Source organism: Zerene cesonia, chromosome 16 (genome assembly GCF_012273895.1).
Source record: "Zerene cesonia ecotype Mississippi chromosome 16, Zerene_cesonia_1.1, whole genome shotgun sequence".
Lineage (NCBI taxonomy): Eukaryota > Metazoa > Arthropoda > Insecta > Lepidoptera > Pieridae > Zerene > Zerene cesonia.
This window is the reverse complement of record NC_052117.1, coordinates 8,626,753-8,649,430: the sequence shown is the minus strand read 5'-3', so window position 1 is coordinate 8,649,430 and position 22,678 is coordinate 8,626,753. Positions and strand designations below refer to the sequence as shown.

Sequence of the window (22,678 nt, the reverse complement as noted above, 5' to 3'; positions counted from 1 at the left end):
ACAGATTTTGTTATTCATTTTTATTTATATGGGCTACCATACAGAGACAATTAATTTAAATGTGATATGGATATTTACATAGGCAGTGCATACAAACAAAATATTATGGGGCGCAAAATAAAACAACATTTCAATTCTTTACTCTTTATTTTTTCATAGTATATTATGACAAAATATACATACTGTTTGGCTATTTTGGGTGGGTATTTAAACACAAGGTTTAATTAACTTCTATCACAATTTTTTGGGTAGAAGAAATATTCTCGTAACCTAACTATAATACTCTACGTATTTTTATTTTTTGTTTGAAATACTTATGGCTTAACAAATGAAAAATAACAAATAATTTCATTTAGTATATCAGCTATTACATACAGATTCCTTGCTTTGTGGCCGATCTTTCTTTTTAAAAGAAAAAGTAAATCAAAGATGCATATAAAGTGTATATTACTACATAGTTTGATGAATTAAATCGATGACACAGATATCTAGGTAACTTACGATTAATTTCTATGCAGTTTAGAAAAAAGAGGTTATAAAAACATTGCGACGTTTTTACACATAAACTTATGGTACTAATATTAAGTCTAAAATTATATTAATTAATATTTAAGCTAGTAGCGGGATCTTCTGCTTTGGTTGCGGGCGTGGTTGGCAAGGCACAGCGCGAATACAATAGCCACCAACTGAAAAGAAATAATATAAATATAATGGGACAAACTTTATCTATGTTATTTTCTTTGGTTATTGCTTATTATTTAATAAACAGAAATAACACTTCTAATGTGCTACTTATACGAACTCTATCTTCTTAAAAACTTAATTGATTTTTTGAAAATATATTTTTTTATCATTCATTTAGCGGGCTTTTAAATGAAAAGATTAAAGAGGATATGAAGTTTGACTTATTTTGCAGACTATTGTGTACCTATTTATGTAATAAGGTTTAGATCGTAAGCAATTTGATGTAGCACTTAAGACTCTTCTTTGTACAAGATTCTGGCGAACCGATGGCAGCCAACTGCTTATAAAACGAAGTATCAACAGTGCTTATATAAGTCTAGTCGAATATATAGAATTTGAACTACAAATTTTCATTTATGCGACATTTCTCTTTTTGGGTTACCTCAATAGCAAATACCATTGCAAGTGCGCAAATAGAATCAATAAGATGTCGCCAGAAAACAGCAGTCAACCGGACAGTTCTCTAGGATTAAAATTTAAAATTGATATGCTTTAAAAAGCGCAACTTAGAAAAGTAAACAATAGACACTCTATACAACCAATCACTAATTCTATATGGTGGTATAAAAATATAAATCAACGTGTTAAATGGAAAGGTAATGGACTTTTAATTTTTAGTTTTATAGCATTGAAATGCTTTTATAAATGGGAAATTTTTTGAAAGAATAGAAACAAAAAAATTGCCAATGGACTTTTAGTTGAAATAAATGTTTGAGATTGTGGGAATTTTCTAGAAAAAAAAAATTCCGTTCAGTTATACCTCAATAGCGACGACACTCATAGCCAGGGCGCCAATAGCAACTCCGAAGGTCTGGAAGAAGTCCTCGACGACACTGGAGCAGCCGCTGTAGGCGTTCAGCACGGTGCAAGGGGTGGACGCGCAGCAGCTCTCGGGTAAGGTGATGTTGAGGTAAGATACGGCCCCAGATGGACCACAGCATTTGAACTGGAATGAATTTCGATATAATAAATAGCCTGATATTATAAAACGTTTGTCAAACACAAAATGTATGTTGTAATGTACGACAAAATAAGATGGACCGATTTCAAAAATCCTTTCACTGTTGAGAAAGGCAACAGATACTAGTTGGTTCCTTTTTTCTGTAGTCTAAATATGTCTATGTCTGGATGATCATGAATTAGTGAGTTGGATTTATCGCCGCTAATGCCAAAAAAGGTTATAGCATATATATTGGCAACATTCAGGAGGAAATTATTAATGTAATACTCTTGGTATGGGCTTAAAAAACAATATTGGAAGTGGAGCATCGGTATTGAAAGAAAACTCTTTCCTTAAGAGACCTTTATTTTTTGTTTTAGGTATCAATTTTCACTCACCGTTCTCTCAATTCCGTGGAAGACTTCTCTATCCTTGTTGAATGCTTCGTTCAACCAGCGCGGAATCTCTTCCACGTAACTGTCCAGGTTCACGAAGATAAGCACGGCGAGCGTTATTTTCGCTAGCATCAATACCAGCATGAAGATTGAGTACTGAAATATATATATGGTCAATGAATGTATGGAGTTAAAGTTGTCGCGCGTGTTACAGATAGTTCTAAATGGTAAGAAACTTCTCGATTGAGGAAAAATCGTGAGGAAACCGTCATGTCAAAGAGTCAAAAGTTCGACGACACATGAAATCTCGCCAACGCGTACTTAGCGTGCCGGATTTCGGCCTAAACCTTCATAGGAGGCCTGTATCCCAGCAGTAGGAAAATGTTTATGATGTTGATGAAATGGCATGAAAGTGTGATTCGCGTTATATTTTATAAACCGACGATAACGACGTAGGTTTTAATTCTATTGATTTTTTTTTTATTCTTGTTGCTGGTAACGGTACCGTGGATTTTCAAATGATTGACGTAATTGATTCTGTGTTCGATGGAAAATTGGTATCATTAGTTAGTTATAATATTTTATCCGACTTGGACAGACGTTATGTTTTTAGACTGTATGCATGTATGCTTGTGACGAAGTATGTCCAGGTACACTAAAAGGTCAGGAAATTTATCGAATTAGTTTTGGGAAAAAGTATAAGAAAATGGTAAAAATCTTTGATATACCTTTCAACAATACTTACAGTAACAAGCATGCAGTTGTTCTCCTTAATGGCTCCACAGCATCCAAAGAAGGCGATCAAGAAGACGATACTGCCAAGTACGATTGCCGTTATGGGAGCTATCTGGAAGTTGGCGGACTCGACTATATCCACTATTTCTGAGACTTGGAGCTGCACCGCGATTCCCAGACCGACGAGGGCTAGACCAGCTAACTGAAATATTAAAGCAAGACATTTATTTACTTTAATAATTTCCGTTTCAAAATAACATATTATATAGCTCTAAAGTAGTTGCTTTCCTAAAGCTTGTTGTACTCAAAGAGCGTTGTTTTTTATTCTAGGAGTATGGTGGAGATGGTATGGTATGAAAGAGACGATAGTAGTATGCTAGAGTATCGTATGTCAGCTTTATCTAACAGTCAATTTATAATGGCTTAAACTACAGAATACCCTGTATTATAAAATGTATTCTATTCTTTAGGACATGTGCTAATTTGATAAGTGTTGAAAAGATAATGGTAAAAATTTGATGCGACGAAAGGCACAAGGGTTCCTCAAAATTTTTGTAAATATTAAAATGCATGTAATATATATATATACGTAGTACGGCATCAATTTAAGTTTTTGCCAAATTATTCGTCATTCAACATATATTTTATTAGTACAGTTAATAGAATTTAAGTTAATCGTATGGTCTCATTTCTGAGCATAATATGCACGCGTGTAATGTGTATGTGTGTGTGCGGCCCTGTGTACCCACCCACACAGCCAGCCGAGACCAATACCAGTATATACTATATAATCTATGGATGATTCGTTAAATGTGCAAATGTGTGCGTTCGTCATTTTAGTTTAGTCCCCTAAAGTGCAGTCGAATTTATTAAAGTTAAATTTTTATGTGAATAAATTCACAGAAGAGCATCTCTTTTATCATAAAAACAATATTTGAAGCAATTCTGAAGAAAGATTATTGCGCTAAATTATTGTCTCTAGCTACCCATTTTTCATTCTTTATGATCAGAAATCATTTTACGATAATAATGGACACCATTTCAATACGCATTGAGATCATGCTATACAAACTGTTTATGCATACAGACTTTATCTACGCCCTAAAAACTACTATCAGGGGTATCTTATCTGTTATCAGTGGCGACGCACACCAATGCTTCTCCTTAAACCATTATCGACACTATTGTTTTTCTTCGTAAATATGCCAATATTAGATTTCAAATGATCGGCGCTTAATGAGAAACGGCTTTTTCAGAAGAGTATATTTTACATATATTGTTATTGAAGGTTGATACCTACTGATGTATGTTTTAGATATATTGTTATTGAAAGATTTTATTTTCAAATTTCTCATATCTAGTGTCACAGATTATAATAAGACTAAAGTGCATTCAGAAATTAATCAACCAATTTACCTTCTGATAACATCCGGGCACATAAACAGAGTATAAAACAAAGTCGATTTCTGTGTTCCTATGTATGCCTAAATCATTAAAATTACGCAACGGCTTTTGATGGGGTTTTTTAATAGTTATAGTGATAAGAGGAATATTTATATGTATTATAACATCTATTAAACTACTCCGAATTAACGCATGCGAAGCCTCGGGCAAAACCTAGTACGATATATAATATCCGTACATTTATTTGCATTTTTTAGATCCTAATATGCCAATTTTTCAGTGCATAATAAATAATGAACAGCTTTTGATTGTGTTATTTATAAAACATCTGTGTTAATAATCTTATTAGAAACTGATATCACAAGTTTGAGAATTCGTAAAAATATTTTATAAAACAGCAGTTAGTTTATTATTTGTAAGACATCTATTTAGCATAAAGTACAAAATAAAAAATTGCAAAGCTGTTAGTCAACTATTGACTGATTATTTGTATATATCATCATAATGTCAAAAGAAAGTGTTTTTATTTGAGGTTATACATGACATTCTGTAATTTTGTATTCGTTATAAACTTTTAATGATAATAAGAATGATGGCATTGGTGATTCAAAGGTGAATCAGTTTGTGGGTGGAGGTGTATCGAACTCATTGCACAACATATTTGAGATATAACATTTATTAAATCGTAATATATAAGTATGCAAGTACCATATAAAGCATAAAAACTTTAATACTGAATGAAATAAACAACATATATTAATTAATGCAACAAAGTCAATCACAATGGATATATTTATAGGTTATGATAATCCAATAAATTTTGTTTATTTTATTTATTTATGCTTTATTGTTTGAAATAGTAACAAATTGAGTCTTAATCTAGGGAACATTATCACAAAAGGCGGTCTTATCGCTTAACAGCCATTTCTTCCAGACAAACGGTTGCACTGTGAGAAGTTAAAATAGAGGATAGGAGTAGGGAAGAGCATAAATATATACAATGAGAAAAATAAATAATAGTTCTAATATTAATTTCAATACGGTATAAATATATGTTATATTATCATACATACATACACAAAAAAATGTAAATAGCTACATACATAAAAATAAAGTAAAATATAATAAATATACGTACATTGATCTAAGAACGGCAGGAAAAATGATAATTATGAAGAATTATTTTAAAAACATTTAAAGATTGTGCCTTATTAATTAGATCCGGCAATGCGTTCCATAGCATAAATTATAATGTCGACGAATAAATAAACTTATTTTAGGGATGTCAGTCGAAACAATTTAATCTAACATACTTAATTCTATAATTAAAAATGACATTATGTCATAGCACTAGTGCATTTCCTTCTACAGATAAGATAATTAATACATTTCATATGCTCACCTAATTATCTTTTCAAAAACTTCGCAAAATATAGTCAAAAGTAACACTTACCGCAAAGAAAAGATTTGCGAAGAACAAAATATATTTGACAAGGAATTCGCCACACCCCATTTTGATGTATTTAATTTACTTTTCAACTGTTATGATTGCGTACTCGCCGTGTTTCGAATATCAACTGAATAAAGAGTATGGCGGTAACACTCTGTTATCAGTAGATAACAGGTTTCGCTCTACTGGGAACACGTTGGTCACTGGCTTAGTAATTTATACGAATGATAAATAATTATGGGCAAAATTTAAATATCGAAGGTAGGTGACGGATAATGTTGATACGATTACCGATTTTTGAAGCATAACTTTCCTTGTTTGTGTACAAGTTAATATGTATCTTGTAGGTAACATTAGGTAATAAAATTATGTATTTTTTACTTATACATTTATTTATGTAACAATAACTTGGAACTTATTAAATTTCAAGTCAATATTAATTATATCATCATGCGATTATATGATTATTTATGATTTAATTTTTCAAAAAAAACTTGATAGCGAATTTTTATATATTTTTTTCCGTTAACTACGTTGTTTATTCCTGCTGTATTTTTAATAACAATAGATTAAAGAATCTATTATACGTTTAAGTCCCATATCATAATGACAGAAAATCTATGTCAAGTATACATATAATGTACGTATATCTATGTACTTAAATATTAGTTACACAGCGTATAAATTACATTTCCATATTACATATATGAAAGTTTGTCTGCTTGTCTGTTTGGCCTTCAAGGCTAAACTGTAACACCGATTTTGATGTCGAATGAAAATAGTTGAAGACTCAAGTTCATACTCTTTTTTCCTAAATCAATCCATAATAATGGAATTATATTAATGTAGTTTCGTGTGCGAGGCAGAGCTAATAATGTTATAATTTTATAGATCCAGGGTTTATTTTATTTTGTAACGAGAAATGACGTGTAGCATAAGTGCGAGTCTTACTCATTAAAAATTACATGGAAAATGCTAGGATTTAAGTCACGCAATTGTTAAAATGCAACGTTTTTACGGGGAAGTGCAATTTAACAAGATTAAGATAACGATGTTATTTTCACACTGTTAAAAAATTACTACTGTTTATTTCTACATCCAGCTAAACCAAACTGAAATTAAACTGATTGAACCTACCTAGTAAAATTCAAATTATAATTGCATTTAGAAATTAAAAGCTTTTTAACGGATTTTAAACACGTTTTATTCATTATATTATTAACAGTCTCCCCGTGACTACGCTTGCTGTAGTGTTCGAAACGTCGGGTTAATAATATAATGAATAAATCGCGTTTAAAATCCGTTAAATAAGTTTTTATTTCTAAATAATATATAATTGCATTTTTTGAAAGATCGTAGTTATAAATTATAGATGTTATTGTTACAAAATTATATCGCTAATATTCCAGCTATTGCTGGGGTGTGCGATTACAAAATATCGTAAATAAATTTATTTACACTGTCCTTCTATATCATAAAATTGCTTCAGCGGCAGTTTTTTACAGAATTCATATAATAATAAAAATATTAAACTTTTTTACAGTTTATTAACCTACTTCAAAAAAAGAAATATGTAATATATATTCGTCACCTCATAAATATTTAATGGGTGAATCGATTATGACGATACTATTTTTAAAAGCTGGTACCTTTCGTGTGCTCCCATTAAAAGTTGGTCTAGATCTGACAATTCGTAGGCAGTGTAATAGGCGTAACCAAATTATCTATAAAAAATACCCCAAATTAAAAATATAATACATAATTGAAGAAAGGAAACCCCACGCAAAATTAACATACTGGATGGTAACGTCACAAATCAGATTTTCCGTATTGAATCGGATGCGAAACTGGTTTTCAATTTAGTGTCGCACGTTTGCTGAACTTGGCCATCATTCTTGGGATTTTTGGAACTTGCGTGGCGGATAGTATGGTTTTTAAATAGCAAATACGAGTATAACGAGTTATATTGGTATTTGTATAAAAGGATATACAATATACATAAAGAATGAAACACAGTGCTTAAGGAGGGCTTGCGAAATTGTATATTATATTGAAATTTGATCGTGTTAATTGTCTTCTGTAAATAATATAGATATTTAATATAAATGATGTGACCGTGATTTTAAACTGGCACCAGATCTAGACATGAATAAAAAAATACTAAAAGCTCAACCCAATATATGATACTTCATCAGTACTTAGTATCATAAAAACGCATAGATAATGGGATTCAGTGGGTAATGTTTAGGTTATGTATGCTGCAATTCAAAATAATTTTCTATACAAAACTAACAAAAATACATATTATTTTTCATTGCTGAATTTCGTGAAGCTTTATGCGTAAATCACTAAATTGCCAAGCTTTACTTATATTAGAATTCTTTATAATTTGTACAAATATTCAAAAATGGACTTCCAATAATACTAATTTGATTTTAGAGGAGTTTTCCTGTTCTTCCCCTTCGACTTTTCATATCTGTTTCAATAAAAATGTTTCGCCAAATGTGTTGCTAAGAGTAAAACTCGAGAACGGCTCGATCGATAAGGCAATTAGTTTTTGTTGAAGCATAAGGAGGGTTCTTATGCAGAGAAAAACGCATCATGTTTAAAGTTGACGGGCGAACCGCTCGCTAGTTTACAATAAATATAAACAAAGCTACATTTCTTCGAATATACTCTTTACGCAGAGAGATAATCTTACGTTACCTTGGAGAATATAACATTTAGTAACATATCGTTTCAACGAAAGACCGCGCAGCATACACAACAATAATTGTTCCTATAGCATCTACCGGTATTTTTAGAGATCAACTCATTATATCGTTCGATGACTTATGTTGAAAACTTTAGCGGGTTTAGTTAGTATTAATCAACGCCCGCGAAAGAGCGCACGCATTCGATACACTTGCGCGTTGAAAAGTTGTTTAAAACAAAAGTAAATTAAATTGTTTTTGCAACCATAAGTTGCAGTAGCACACCCAGTAACATCAAAGTGCTTGTTTTAAATTAACATTGTGTTGTGATCAATTTTATATAGAAACATTTCAATGGAAAACAAGGAGTCCCCAAAGGAGGCGCCTAAGGTCCCAAAACTTGATATGGGTGATATCGAAAAGGTTTTTGGGAAGCCACCTTCGCCAAATCTCAATGTTAAACCTGATGTTATGATTGAAAATGAGAAGAATCACGGCAAAGACACAGTGAGCTATTCGTTTTGTTGTTGATATTTTTATCATTATTTATTTGTTTATATTATGAAGATTATAGCGTCCAAACTCCAAAGTTCAGAAATATTTGTGAATGATCTACATAGCTACTATTTCTTTAAAATATTAAATATGAATTTAGGTGGTATTTAACTGTTTCTTATACTTTTTTTCTGCGGGTTTTTTCATTTAATATTTATTAAGGAAACTAAAAAATAAAATGTAATTCGTATGAAATTCAAAGAGTAAACATGTTCGTAGCTTATTGGCATATAAATTAAAAATAAGTATAAGCTTTTAAATCTTAAATTAAAATTTAACATACAATAATATAGTAATAGTAATATTCTCCCAAAAACAACAGTGGCAGAAATGATGTCCCAAACTATATTGAATGTTTAAAATAAATAAAAGGGGTAAAACCTTTGGTGGAAACGATGTTGGTGGATATATGCCAATTGGAACAGTAAGAACAATATCAAGGAAATATTTAATGCTTGTGCGCATTATTTGTAAATAATATGAGACATTTTTTCTTAATTATTCTATTATTTACATTTTTGGACTGGTGTACTAAATGAAATATTTTATGATCTATATGCTATTAACGGTATTTTATACAACTTTTCTATATATTTTGCGATTGACATATTTACTGAGAGAATTAAAATTTCATCAATGGACTTTGCGGAAAAAAGAAAGAGCTAATCAATCGGACTGTATTTTTTGTGTATGTTATCTCATAACCTTTTACTGGTGAACCGATTTTAATGATTCTTATTGTATTTATAAGCTGGTGCCTGCTATGTGGGTCCATTTAAATTTGGTCTACTTCAGACAATTTAGAGGCGGTTTAGGTTTTTATTGAAACAGTTTTTATCTCTAAGATCATAAATATATTTCGGCTCTATCTCCAATTGCATTGTTTGTATGAGCAGCAATTGGGGATAATGTGACCTGTTTGTTTAATAATCTATGTCCTCTAAATATAAATCACGAGTGAAGCAGACACGAAGACTATAAATTCACAATTACAAATATCTCACATAGAAAGTGGATTTCTCGCGAGAAATCGCGGGGAAAAATTGAATCCATTAATATTGTCTCGTGTATTGAATGCAATTACACTTGTTTTTATCGTTTTTTTATGAAATATCTTTTTGCATTATTATTTTTTAGAGGAATAAAAAGGAATAGGTAAATGATTGCAAAAAGTTTTATTTACAACGCGTAAATAAAAGGCATTATACAATTCAAGCAAAGGTACGTAAATGACCTTGATATGACATTTTCATGTCGAATGTCAAAAAAAATGCGACCAACAACGAAGTGCTTTTTGAATTTCAATATTGGTTTATTTTATTTTATCTGACTCTTGAATTCGTTTGAATAATCATGAGTAAATCATATATATTATTAAATATTAGATAAAAGCACTTTTGACAGCAAGAATCAATCAAAAGAAAATATCTCTTAAATAGAACGGCGTTTCAGTCTATCATTATGTTTACATGGTGATAGATCGGAACTATCAATTAAGCAATCATAAGATTTATCTTACGATATCGGATAAAATTCATTAATAAAAGCAAAAAGCTAGAAGCTTTTTTGCCGTTTGTTTTTGTCTCGGATATAATTAGAGTATCGGTGAAAAGTTCGGATAAAGACGGTTATTTAATACTTGTTGCTTATTCTTATGTTATTGCGGATACTTTTTTAATGATTTAAAGGTTAGGCTAACTAAATTGAACGGCTTATTTAGCTAATTGGCTGCGACATATACCAAATATAAGAATAAAACCAAATTAATAACTAATTTAACAATTAAAATAGTACTAAAAACAACATTAAAATATCAGTTGCATTGTTCTGTTTTAATTAGGCATTAACTGGGTATATAATTTGTGAAACTATCTGGATCCTGTGGTTTTGCTCGCGTAAATGACTTCTTTGAAATTCCAATGTTTCTGTGGGAATATTGTAATAAAAATTTACCTAAGTTCGGCCCAGCTCTTCCAGAGATAAGCCGAAACACAAGTTCATAATGCAAAAATTACAATAAAACTCTCTAAAAGTCTGTTTTTTGAGTTTGTTACCTCACAACTAATTACTGGTGCCTACTGTTTGGAATTAATTTATAAAATAAATATTAATTGGAAAAATAAAACTAAACCACCTTCTTTGATAACAATTTGAAAGATTTTTGTTAAACATAATTATTTTATTTTAATATTACAAACGGACACTCCAATTTAATTTAATATAACAATTTATTCATTCAGACAATTTATTCTCATTGATTCTACCCTTTTTCAATTTGCAAGTCAATGAGTTTTTTATTCAGTTATTATTGTTTAGCCAGTGAGTATATATCAGACATACAAAAACTAATAGCAATGTATTTTAAACTAAATACCTATACTTATTTAGGATTTTAAAAGCATTTTATGAGCGCTTGCCTAATTTTGGCTTTGTCCCCATACTTACTACTGATAATTATAATATTTACACCGTAATATCTTATATTGTATTAGTATTTCTAACACTTGTGTTCAATTAGTTAGTTAGTTGCATAATAAGTGAGTAGTAAAACACACGCACGAGAATTTTTATATGAATCACGGTTTTCACCTTAAAACGATATATTGCATGACAGAAGTGGGAAGTTATGACTAAACCAGCTGCGCCCTGCGGTTTCACCCGCGTAAGTCCGTATCCCGTAGGTATATCGGGATAAAAAGTTGCCTATATATTATTCCAGTTGTCCAGCTGTCTACGTACCAAATTGTATTGCAATCGGTTCAGTAGTTGTTGCGTGAAAGAGCAACAAACACACACACATCCTTACAAACTTTCGCATTTATAATATTAGTAGGATACGCGAAGAATTAAGGACGTCCGTCGTTTCTGTGGCTATTTCGAAAGTGTCTTTGTCATGGGAAAGCTCTGTTAAAAAGTATTAATTAAATTAAAGTTAAAGTATTAATTAACTATTACCTTACAATATCCTATTTCTTTCAGTGTAAATGCATTTAAATTTGATATTCTTGTCATTTCAGAGATGTACAGAAAAGGTAGACTAATAATGATTTTTTTAGTTTGTTTATGTTTTAGCATAAATTTTAAGCATCCATTTAGAAGCATTTGAGATTTATTTCTTATCACATATGTGCACTTTAATTTATTATATATTAATATTGAACTGGTTTTAAGGAATTTTATTATACAGAATGTCCCGCGTGTACGATGCTCAACAATTTAACACTGATTACGAAAAATTGCATGTTTTTCTATTATGATGATGAGTTGATTAATCTCTATATGTACAGCCCTAAGTGGCCACCCGTAAACTTTTTCCACCCGCATGCACTTAGGTTTAAGATGTACTTACAACACTACACATTTGGTTTCATAGGCATTGTGCCTATGAAATGAAATCTATCTCTGAAAACTGATCTTAAACGTAAGCGTGCGTGCCCACATTAGCGGCATATATGCAAGCTGAGCGAAGCTTGTAATGTCAACATAGATTTAAAAAAAATCAAGTAAAAAATAAATTTTGTACATTATGCACTATTGAGAATAGTACACCGTCGGGGGGACACCTGTATACAAACTTTATTTCAAATAAGAATTTCGTGGTGATTATTTTAAAGATGCTAAATGATTTAATGTTTTCCTGTAAGCAAGCCAATCCTTATAAGGATAAAATTGTGGTTTAATCTTATTCATATTATAAAACTTTAGATCAAACGATAAATTTGTATAATATACTTATTTTAACCACTCCTACGCGGTTTTATGTACAATGACTTGTGATTTTGTTGGTGAAAATTTATGTTTTTAATTGCCTACTTACATATTACTTACTTTTATTATATGTTTTTATTTAGAAAAAAAAACATTTATTTCTCTGCACAGACACAAAATAATTGTACAGATACAAAATATTAAACTAGAAGAAGTAAAATTTGTACGTGTATGCTTTTTAACAAAAAAATTATAAAATAATTGTTAAGAACGCAAAACCCGACTGTTGGAAATTAATGAATTGTAAAACAAATTGGCACACATAGTATGCATAATATATTCAAATTATTATAACCAAATGCATTATAATACAGCTTTTGCTGCAGGAAGGGACAAACAAAACTTTACCAAAACTACGCTAAGAGTTGTACACATTTACACACACACATTCATGCACACAAAAAACATAACCTCTCCTTCTTTCGTAGTCAAGTAACTTATAAAAACCTTAAAAAGTGCAGTGAATAGACCGAGAGCTGGCTGCAATGATTGGAGCGGTAGCACAGTGGCAACTTACTTATCTGTCATATGAAGTGTGTCATCGACCTTTAGGATAATAAATATTTATAATAATAACAACACGTTTTTATAAAATGCACATTTAATAACATTTTACAACAAATAACTAATAACTATTGTTCAATTTAGCGGCCTTACCGTTTAGAAGCGATTTCTGAGATAGAGAGTAATGTAAAATATAAGAAAAATATAATATGATATTGCGTTCATTGCTTTCAAATAGCTTTCTACATATTTAACAACTAAAATTGAGAAAGACAGTAATAAAACACACAGCACTGAAGTTGTCAATAATGAGAATTCAATATCTTTTGCTAATTTTTTCGTCATTTCAAAGATAAGTTGGTGGCACTGTATATTCATAAATTCATTATTTATATTTACACTGGAATCTACGATTCTGAATATACAACGATCTTTACTTCTATGAAATATATGTTGTCTCTTCGGCTTGTTATGCCTTGCTTTTGGCTGTAACCAATAAATTAATATATTTCATTAACATCTTAGAAATTTAGAATTATCCTGTTGGCTCTTTATGAGGTATAATATTTCATAGAAGATATTAGTAATTATTTTCCTTATTATTGATACTAGAATGTAAATTTTAATGATAGGTAATAACCTCGAATACTAGATGACGTCTAGCATATATGATTTTTTTATACTACAAATTCCTTACCCGTATTTAAAGACATGGCGGTAATGGAGATTAATTTTCTGTGTATGTGTTTTTGGTTACCTTAAAAAAGGTTGCATTAATGATATTTGACCGCTTTCTTGGTACAATGATAAGCATACAAACAATGGGTTTGATGCCTGTGGTAGACATTTGATACCGTATTTTATGATACATACATAATATTTTATTCTAACATCAGGTCGCTAATTGTGACCTCGGGAATTCCCTTTTAGTGACAAATTTAAGTTTAAATAACCGATGTCACTCATCCTAGGTACTCATGAAGTAATGACTCATATATGTTGATATTATATAATAATAAAACAGTAACCATTTTTATACTGATTTTTCTTAAAAGAGCAGTTACTACACAAAATTGCTACTGTATTTGACAAAGAAATGGTATTTAGAAGTGGCTGTAGGCATGTTTTTGTCTATTTTCGTTGGGGACTCAAATAAGAAATATGTCTTGGTCTGGCAGGACATAGAAGTCGATCTCCTACTTAAAGGAGAAACGGGAATTCACGTACGCATGTATCATCAAACAAGGTGTTATTTGATAGATCTTTACGGTTTCTAAAGAAGTTTTTTACTACAATGAAGCTGCCGAAATACGCTACTGAAGTCATAAAAAATATCATATTCATAATAATAAATAAATCTGCCTCTTCGAAATTCCAAAAAATACAAAATTCTGTAGTGCTAGCGAGCGAAATATAAAAATATATTGTAACAAATCTAAAATCTATAATATTATAAAATTGAAGATCTTGTATGATGATGTATATGTACCACGGGCGAAGCCGGGGCGGAACGGTAGTATTGAATAGATTCATTCAAACAAAAAAAAATTCACGTCACATTTAGCGCGCTGCTGCGTTGGTTATGATGATAATATTCATAAATTCGAGGCTTCTAAACGTTTCATAACACAGTTCAATAGAGGTTTAGTGTAAATAAGTTGAAGGCCGTATTGACTGCTTCGTGATATCACATAGAGTTCAATGTACTGTGCATACTCATGCTGATTTATTGCTAAATTATATTCCTAGCTTGGAATTCATTTCGGCAAGCGCGGTGTCGTCATTGCGGAAGATGTGTTTTAATTACTGGTATAGTATTATTTTATCTGTGGTTTTAACCTTTGTTTTTTTAACTAACTGGAATACGCGGCGTCACGTGCATGATTCCCGATAAACATACAGAGTAATTATCTACGCTAGTGTGTCTACACGTAATTATTAAAAGTATTATCGTCATATATACCACGATGCATACGTCATTTAACTCTATGCTAACCCACTAAACCCAACACTAAGTAAAGTGAAACTATATAAAAAATTTGCTTTAGGATTTTCCCGTTTAAACGCGAAACTCCGTATTATTTAGTTAAAACAATGATGAGAACAGTTCTTCACCGGCAATTCGTCATTGGTATACATATACTTTATTTATTTATGAATTTCCAACAAGAATACAGATAAAATTTAATATAGCTTATTTTACTAATTGGTCTACTTACCTTTAATTATAGTAAATTGTACCATAACATACTTTATTTACATACAATTTGTCAATTAGAAAACATTTACATATGTCTCATTCTAGTGTCGAAATAGAAGTAGTAGTATTTTTTTGCAGATATAACTTATTCAAGTCATATTAATTGAAGAAAAATGATAAAAAAAAACAGGGATTTAAGGGATAGAATATAAGCACAGCCAATTAATCTTCCCTTTATAGTGCAACTGTGTTGTAAGTCAGCTTTGACATCAGTACTTGTGATCTATCAACTGTTTATTTCATTTAAATAGTTGTTTATTTTCCTTCTAATTAGTTTGATACGATATTATTAGTTCTTAAGAACAATCGACTTTATTCTGTAGTATGTAAGCATAAACATATCAATTAACAACCATATATTTGCAATATATTCCTTGTAATTGTTTGAAGAAAACTCATAAAACTCAAAACATACAAGATGTATGAAAGGTACGATATATTTGTAGTAGGGAATTTCACGGAAACGTTGGACACAGGCCAATGTTTAATTCTAAATAAACCCTTTCTCTTTGACAATGTTTTCAGCGATTTTTCCTCAATAAACGTGAACATAATTGTATTTACATATCGAAAGTGCCAAAAACGACAAATTTTGCTCACATAGATCGTTGAACAAATAGATTTGTATAAAATTGCTACCTAGTTATTAAATATTTTTTAATTACTTAAGAATATTGTATTAGTTAAATGTATTTTAAAATAGAAATATAAGTAAATAATCCATTACATCCGTCCACAGATAATGATTTAGGCTACCTAATTGATTCGACACTAATAGTCTAGTACCTTGACCTTCATACTGTATTGTACTTTGCCGTAAACTGGTTTGTCTCATAGTGTATCTGTGCATTGTATGTGATAGATGTGTCGTCAAACGCGATGGAGCGCGCGGAATATCGCCTAATAGACATGCGCCCTGTGAGTTTTTGAATATGGAATTTTGTTTTTTTTTTTCTAATGTTGACGAAGGGTTTTTAATTTTTTGTGTGAAATAGTGAAATAGTATTGTCGGATAGTGAGTGTCATGTTTTTATAACTTCGGTAAACCATTGTAATGAATATGGAAGCAACAATGAATAAATAACATTTACTATAATTACTAAAAGTTTTTGTACTCGTCAATGAAACTCATTTATGATATTTTATAAAGTTGGAAATGCATTAAATGCGTCGGAAAATGGAATTGTCATTTTCGCTTTTAATTATACTCACAATATAAACATAATATAGCCGGAGAAGGGATATATCTTCTAGCCAGAGGAAGAAACCTTCCTTAGAATATTTTACATTTAATCATATTTTTGAAAATTAAATTCATTATTGAATTCAATAAATACGTAAGGTAAACCTTTCCATATAAAGTGGAAGTCGTTTCTATTGAACTGTAAGATTATTGTTTGCTTAAACGAGGAAATGACTTCATCTATGACAGCCTAGCATAGATATAATCTATATTCTTATATGCCACTTATGGAATGGAATTAACATTTTATGTTATTCTGTATATAAGAAAATGTGTTGTTTTACAATTTCCTGTGTTTAGTTTTTTAGCATTTTCCTGGATGCAAGTTTTCTTTATTGTTGTAGTTTACTACAGCTATTGCAGTTTAAATCACAACAAATAAAAATACCTACTTTATCGTGCACAACTATACATATAGATAAAAACAAAAAAAATGCGTATATACATAGAGATCAGCAGAAAAGGCGGTCTTGTCGCTAAAGCAGCAATCTCTTTCACACAACCTGTTTAAATTTGCAATTGAAAATGTTTGTACGAATAAATATAAAAAAGTACTTGCTCGCAGTTAAAATAAACTTCTCATTATGGCTTCTTTAGATTATTATAGCTATTCACATAAATAAAATAATATTTAGTATTTTATATTTAGTTAATATTTAGTTTCTTTAACTACAAGAAATAAGTACTTAGGTCGTTAATATTATTTTAAAAATCAGAGCGATCATTACTTCCTCGAAGTCTCCATCCAAAAAAGGACCGAAGTAAATATCATGTGGGAGTCGAGCACGCACGCGGTGGTGATCGCTTACCATCAGGCGAACCACAAGCTCAGTTGCCCGCTATAACAGAAAAAAAATTAATCCAAAATTATTAGTCAGTTGACATTGAACAGTATGGTAATATTAGATTGTATTACCGTGATATTACCCTGATGAATGAGGGCATTCCCTTAATCATACTCGGACAATGCTGGTGTATCAACCATGCAATTAGGTTATTAGTCCAATATTCATCGTGAGAATTCATGCCATTTTGTTCAATAATTACGAGTCAAATGAGTCATTAATAAAGGGAAAACCCTATATCAGGTTTGTGTATTTTTAACAGGCCGTTGCAATCAGGATGCCCATTCCTTTTCCAGGTGGCACATTTCTTTTTCACCCTTCCAAGTCCATTCCTTCTTTACAGTTACCAATCCTTTCCTTATCCCTTATCCCTTAAAAGTGCAAAGCGTATTCGCATAGGTCTGAGCCTCTGCGAATGCGAATGTTCATGGGCGGTGGTGATCGCTTACCATCAGGCGAGTCACCAGCTCAGTTGCCCGCATACATAACATACAAAAAAATAATAATTAAGATAAAGTTATAAAATTATTATATTTTCACCCCTTTGATTTGAGGACCATTTTGAATGAAACCCGTTTAATGTGGGTTAACATTATACTTACGTTTTATAATTACGCGCCAAACAATTAAAAGAGACAAGTGAGTCATAGTCAATGGGATAACCCTGTATCTTTCTAAAATGCGTCATAATTTATGTCAAGGTATTGTAGAGATAGCAATAACTGACCTAGAATAATAGGATTTTTACTGGAATTTCCTGTTTTTTTCTGTGGTTTTAGTGCACGATATTGAAAATTTTTGCTCCATTTAAACTAATTATAGCCTCTGTACATTAGAATAATTAATGTGGAAAACGGAAATGTGATTTTAATTTTATTCAAATTTTCTCTATGTACGGTCTAATGAAATATACCCCTATATATAATCTTTATATACATTAAAACTCGGCGTCATAGCGCAGCGTCACGTCAGTGTTGTGACGCGCGAAACGAACGCCTTCTATCTAAAAAAAACCCTCGTCAAATATGATTCATAGATTGCGAACTTCATTGACACATCTAAGAACGTTCCCTGAATTGATATTTCTTGGTTTAACTATACCTTGTATCGGTTCGGAAAGCAGTTTCTACAGAAAAGAGCCGGCAATAAACTCTGAAGTTGTTTTTTTTTTATAATAATTAGTATTTGTAGTTATGTACGGAGTCTCCTATATCCCCAGTATTTAGATTAAATAGTAACGGTACCCGAATTGACCCTTGCGGAACCCCCTCTGAACTAACCTCTTGGTAGCGTAAGACGTTCATCGTGTTGACCCACCGCAAGAAAGCCGTCGACTGTACGAAAGTGTATATTATTTAAAACATCTTATGGGCATACTGATGACTGTGACTTTAAATGTTTGGTACATTTAGTACAAAATATTAAATCTAAAAATATTTTTAAATGTCCCATATCCCAAAACAAATTAATTTTCAGCTGTATTTTGAAATTAAACTGTTTATAATCGTATGAACACGTATAACATACTACTGTAGGTATACGTAAACACACAGATTATATTAAATACGTTACGTTGAATACCTTGCGTCATTACATTATACGTATAGTTTATCTTCGTAAAAATGTCTAAAAATAGAACACATGTGTAATTTAGCTTATTTTGTTGCAGCACGGTAGCAAGCCAAGAGATGCAGAAGCTATTCATCATTCACAGCCGCTACTGGAGCCTGACAAACATCCACAAACACCACCTCTTGCTGGTAATGTATCAAATTATAATCAATACATAGTATACTTAAAACTAAGTCACTTTCTTTGTCCCTATGTCCCTATTTATAATTAAATCTTTAAAACTACGCAACGGATGTAGATGGGATTCTTTTCATAGATAGAGTGATGCAAAAGGAATATATTTATAAAAATTAAAACTGGCAAGAGATTGAAAGAAAGAACGAAAAAGCTACTTTTAAGTCGGGGACTACGGGGCGAGTGAAACCGCAGGTTCCAGCTAGTCACTCATATTTCATTATCATCCTTACACCTTATGTACGTTATGTAGATAAATAAGTAAAAAAGATAAATAGATAAATAGTAACTATATAGTTTGAACAATAATTTGATTTTAATTTTTAAATAAAGGTATAAAAATAATTCAAAAATCGTGTAGGTAGGGGGAATAAGTTCAACTCAAACTTTAACCAGATAGATATTAATGATGATTTTATACAAAAATGTCTTAAATGCAGTAATAAGAAACTTCACGGTCAAGAGGGCATTGCCGCATAGTTATTTTAGTATCTAGCAGATAATAAAAGCAAATATGTATATAATATATATGTCTACTCTGTGTATAGAATAGTTACATCAGAATTTATTTTGATAAATTTGTTGAGACACTTGCTTATTTCATTATTATCACAAAATTGAAACTGTTAATTTCACTAAAGACGTTTTGTCGTAAGATGCGACATTGGAATTTTGAAATGCAAAAATATTTTCGCAATTGTTAACAGAAAATTACTTTATAAGTATAAAAAGCTATTGACCTAATACAATGTAAAATAAAAATTTAGTAAAATCCGAAACGAAAAAATCACAAAGCAACTTTATTAAACTTCATCAAAGTAAAAAACGCTCAGTCGAACCACCTCAGTACTCGCTTTCCCATTTCTCCCTCTCCAACCTTTCCTTCACCACCTGGTCCACGATAGGAGTCAGATACAGCTTGTCTTCCTCAAACTTGGTCCACTGCTCCCGTGGCATCAGCACCTTAGCCCCAGACAGCTGGATGGCCCTCACGAGACGGAAGTTCCTCTCATCCACCACATGCTGTGGGAGGCGCCGCAGGGCCTCCTGTACGTCCTCGTTCTCGTACAGACAATCGTCCCGAAGCAAACCGTATTTATGGAAACCGGACAGCTCATAGCACCACTTCCGCAGCTGCGCATTTTTGTCGAAAAGAACTCTGGTCACTCTAAAAGCCATGAATTGCTCCTTTGTGGAATCTCTAACTGCCTGTGTTTGTTTGTGTCAAATGTCATATTTAAACTTTCAGTTTCATGGATAAATGGATCAAGGAGGTTACCTATAATATTACCTACTAGAAATTTAAAGAGTTTATTACTTTGATAGAAACCGCTAATCTGGCGAACATATTGATAGATTTATTGTTGAAAGACATTATTATATTCGACAAAAGAATATTTAAACAAAGAAGTAAATAGTTGCCATATTCGATTTTTATATGTATTTGTGTATATATACGCAACAATAAAAAGCGGAAAAAAATTATACGTGTGAAGCCATGAATAATTATTACTATAAGTTATAAACATTAACATTCAAATTTGCAGGACCAGAAATAGACGATCTGGAGGACATTCCACATGCAGACTCCACACCATATCCTGGCATTGATGACGGTCTTCTGGAACCGGACGATAAGAAAAACACCGAACCACATAATAATAATGGTAACAAAAATTTATCTTATAAGTAGCATTGGCGTAAATACGTATGCTAGTGATTGATTTAAAAACTGTGAATGCTTTTGTTATCCAACCATATTTGGTACAATACCTACACGATACAATGAATCGACCCTTGTTTCCGATTACCCTGCATACGAAATTCCCCCATTGCACGATCTAAACCAAAGATTATTTCTTACGTATTGTATGTTAGAAAACGTTCAGTGAAATAGGTATAATTACTAATATATAGTACGTAATTTTGTTTGATATAAAACATAATTATACATCTGTATATTTTAATCTGTATTTTTATACGTTACCTAGAACGAAGATACTAAAAAAAAGATTAGTTAGGTAAATAAAGGAATAGTGAAATATTTACACAAATGTATTTTATTTTGTTTATAATGCGCTAGATCAAATTAGGTTATCAAAAGGAAATTGCGTTTAACCTCATTTGTGATATTGTTATTGACCGCATACTGGAAGCATGTGTCAATACAAAATCAATGCACAAAATACATATTTGTATTGTGTCACTATCGTCATATTATTTTATCATATTTTTTATACCACAATGAAGGTAATATCGTCCTGTAGGTAATTAACTTTTTTTAACCACCTTGACATAAAACGACGGAGTTTCTCAATTCATACCTTTGATCAATTTTAAAACAGTAAATTACATATTTTCAGAGGGGGACGATAAAACAGACCGCGAGGGCTCCCACCACTCGACGAGGGAGGACGGTGTCGGAACTGAAGACGGTAAATGGCTCTACACCAGTCAAGACGAGCCCGACTATCCTTACGGTGATTGGTCACGCACGCACACATGCACATCTGTCATTTCATTCACATTTTGAATAATTGGCTGGTTTATATTCATAGATTTTTTAATTTAATTCAACAGAATTCCATTTTGAAATTGTAACTGACCGGCGATATACAGAATTTCATTTTTCAATTTTTGATAGGTTTTCTGCCGAATTCGTTTTTAATTTAGACTTGGCCGGTTATGTGTCGAATTCCATTAACAAAAAGACCTCATAAGCAATAAGTGGATTTATTGTAGAGAATAAGCTCGCTCGGTTTAATTATTACAAAATATGTGACTACATAGTGTAGTATTATTATGTTATCTGTGTTGCGTACCTATTACTAGCTGCTCGCTCCGGTTCTGCGAGGATTTTTTATTTTTATATACTTATATATTGTACTTGATAAGTTTCTTATTCCACCCTAACCTAAATATCAAATATGCCATAACAGATTAGATCAAGTATATTCAAGTAACATATTATTCATGTTTCTGCCGTAGTATATAATGTTTTTTTTCTTTCAACATAAATTAAAAACATTCTATTAAGTATTTTATGTACATATTAAACATGATATTTTTATATCTTTTTACAAACACACGGTATAAATGAATCATTTGAGTTTTGAACGCTAGCCGCCGAAGTGTGGTCTTTTTTGGCAAGCTCAATAAAGAGGAATGCATTGTTATTTAGTAGCAGGCAGCTATAATATCAGAAAGAAAGAAAGAAAGAAAATACATTTATTTATATAAGGTAAAACAAAAAAAAATAAAAAAAAAAATGATCTAATTTACAACACAATAAACCTCATATAAACAGGAGATCCACTCAGTGTAAAAGAGTCTAAG

General features: G+C 31.3%; 3 protein-coding genes across 5 annotated transcripts in view; 1 reads left to right on the top strand and 2 right to left on the bottom strand.

Annotated features, from left to right (window-relative positions):
* Nucleotides 1-159: 159 nt before the first annotated feature.
* LOC119832894 (23 kDa integral membrane protein-like) lies at nt 160-5,868 on the bottom strand. Its single transcript, XM_038356711.1, has 5 exons — nt 5,672-5,868; nt 2,825-3,016; nt 2,083-2,235; nt 1,505-1,690; nt 160-686 (listed from the first exon to the last, which is right to left on the bottom strand). The coding sequence occupies exons 1-5, from the start codon at nt 5,729-5,731 to the stop codon at nt 615-617; spliced, it is 663 nt and encodes a 220-aa protein (XP_038212639.1). The 5' UTR covers nt 5,732-5,868; the 3' UTR covers nt 160-614.
* Nucleotides 5,869-8,508: 2,640 nt separating this feature from the next.
* The window catches only part of LOC119832854, an 18,874-nt gene continuing 4,704 nt past the window's right edge, over nt 8,509-22,678 (top strand). Inside the window, exons 1-4 of one of the 3 annotated variants that reach the window (XM_038356647.1) lie at nt 8,509-8,868; nt 19,206-19,296; nt 20,890-21,009; nt 21,706-21,822. In XM_038356647.1, the coding sequence (XP_038212575.1) occupies nt 8,716-8,868; nt 19,206-19,296; nt 20,890-21,009; nt 21,706-21,822 (481 nt within the window). In that variant the 5' untranslated portion in view covers nt 8,509-8,715. Of the gene's footprint in view, nt 8,869-16,289; nt 16,367-19,205; nt 19,297-20,889; nt 21,010-21,705; nt 21,823-22,678 lie in introns of those variants that run through there. The other 2 variants (XM_038356648.1, XM_038356649.1) reach the window with 2 other exon arrangements.
* LOC119832855 (cytochrome b-c1 complex subunit 7-like) lies at nt 20,087-20,871 on the bottom strand. The gene has a single exon (XM_038356650.1). The coding sequence runs from the start codon at nt 20,519-20,521 to the stop codon at nt 20,186-20,188; it is 336 nt and encodes a 111-aa protein (XP_038212578.1). The 5' UTR covers nt 20,522-20,871; the 3' UTR covers nt 20,087-20,185.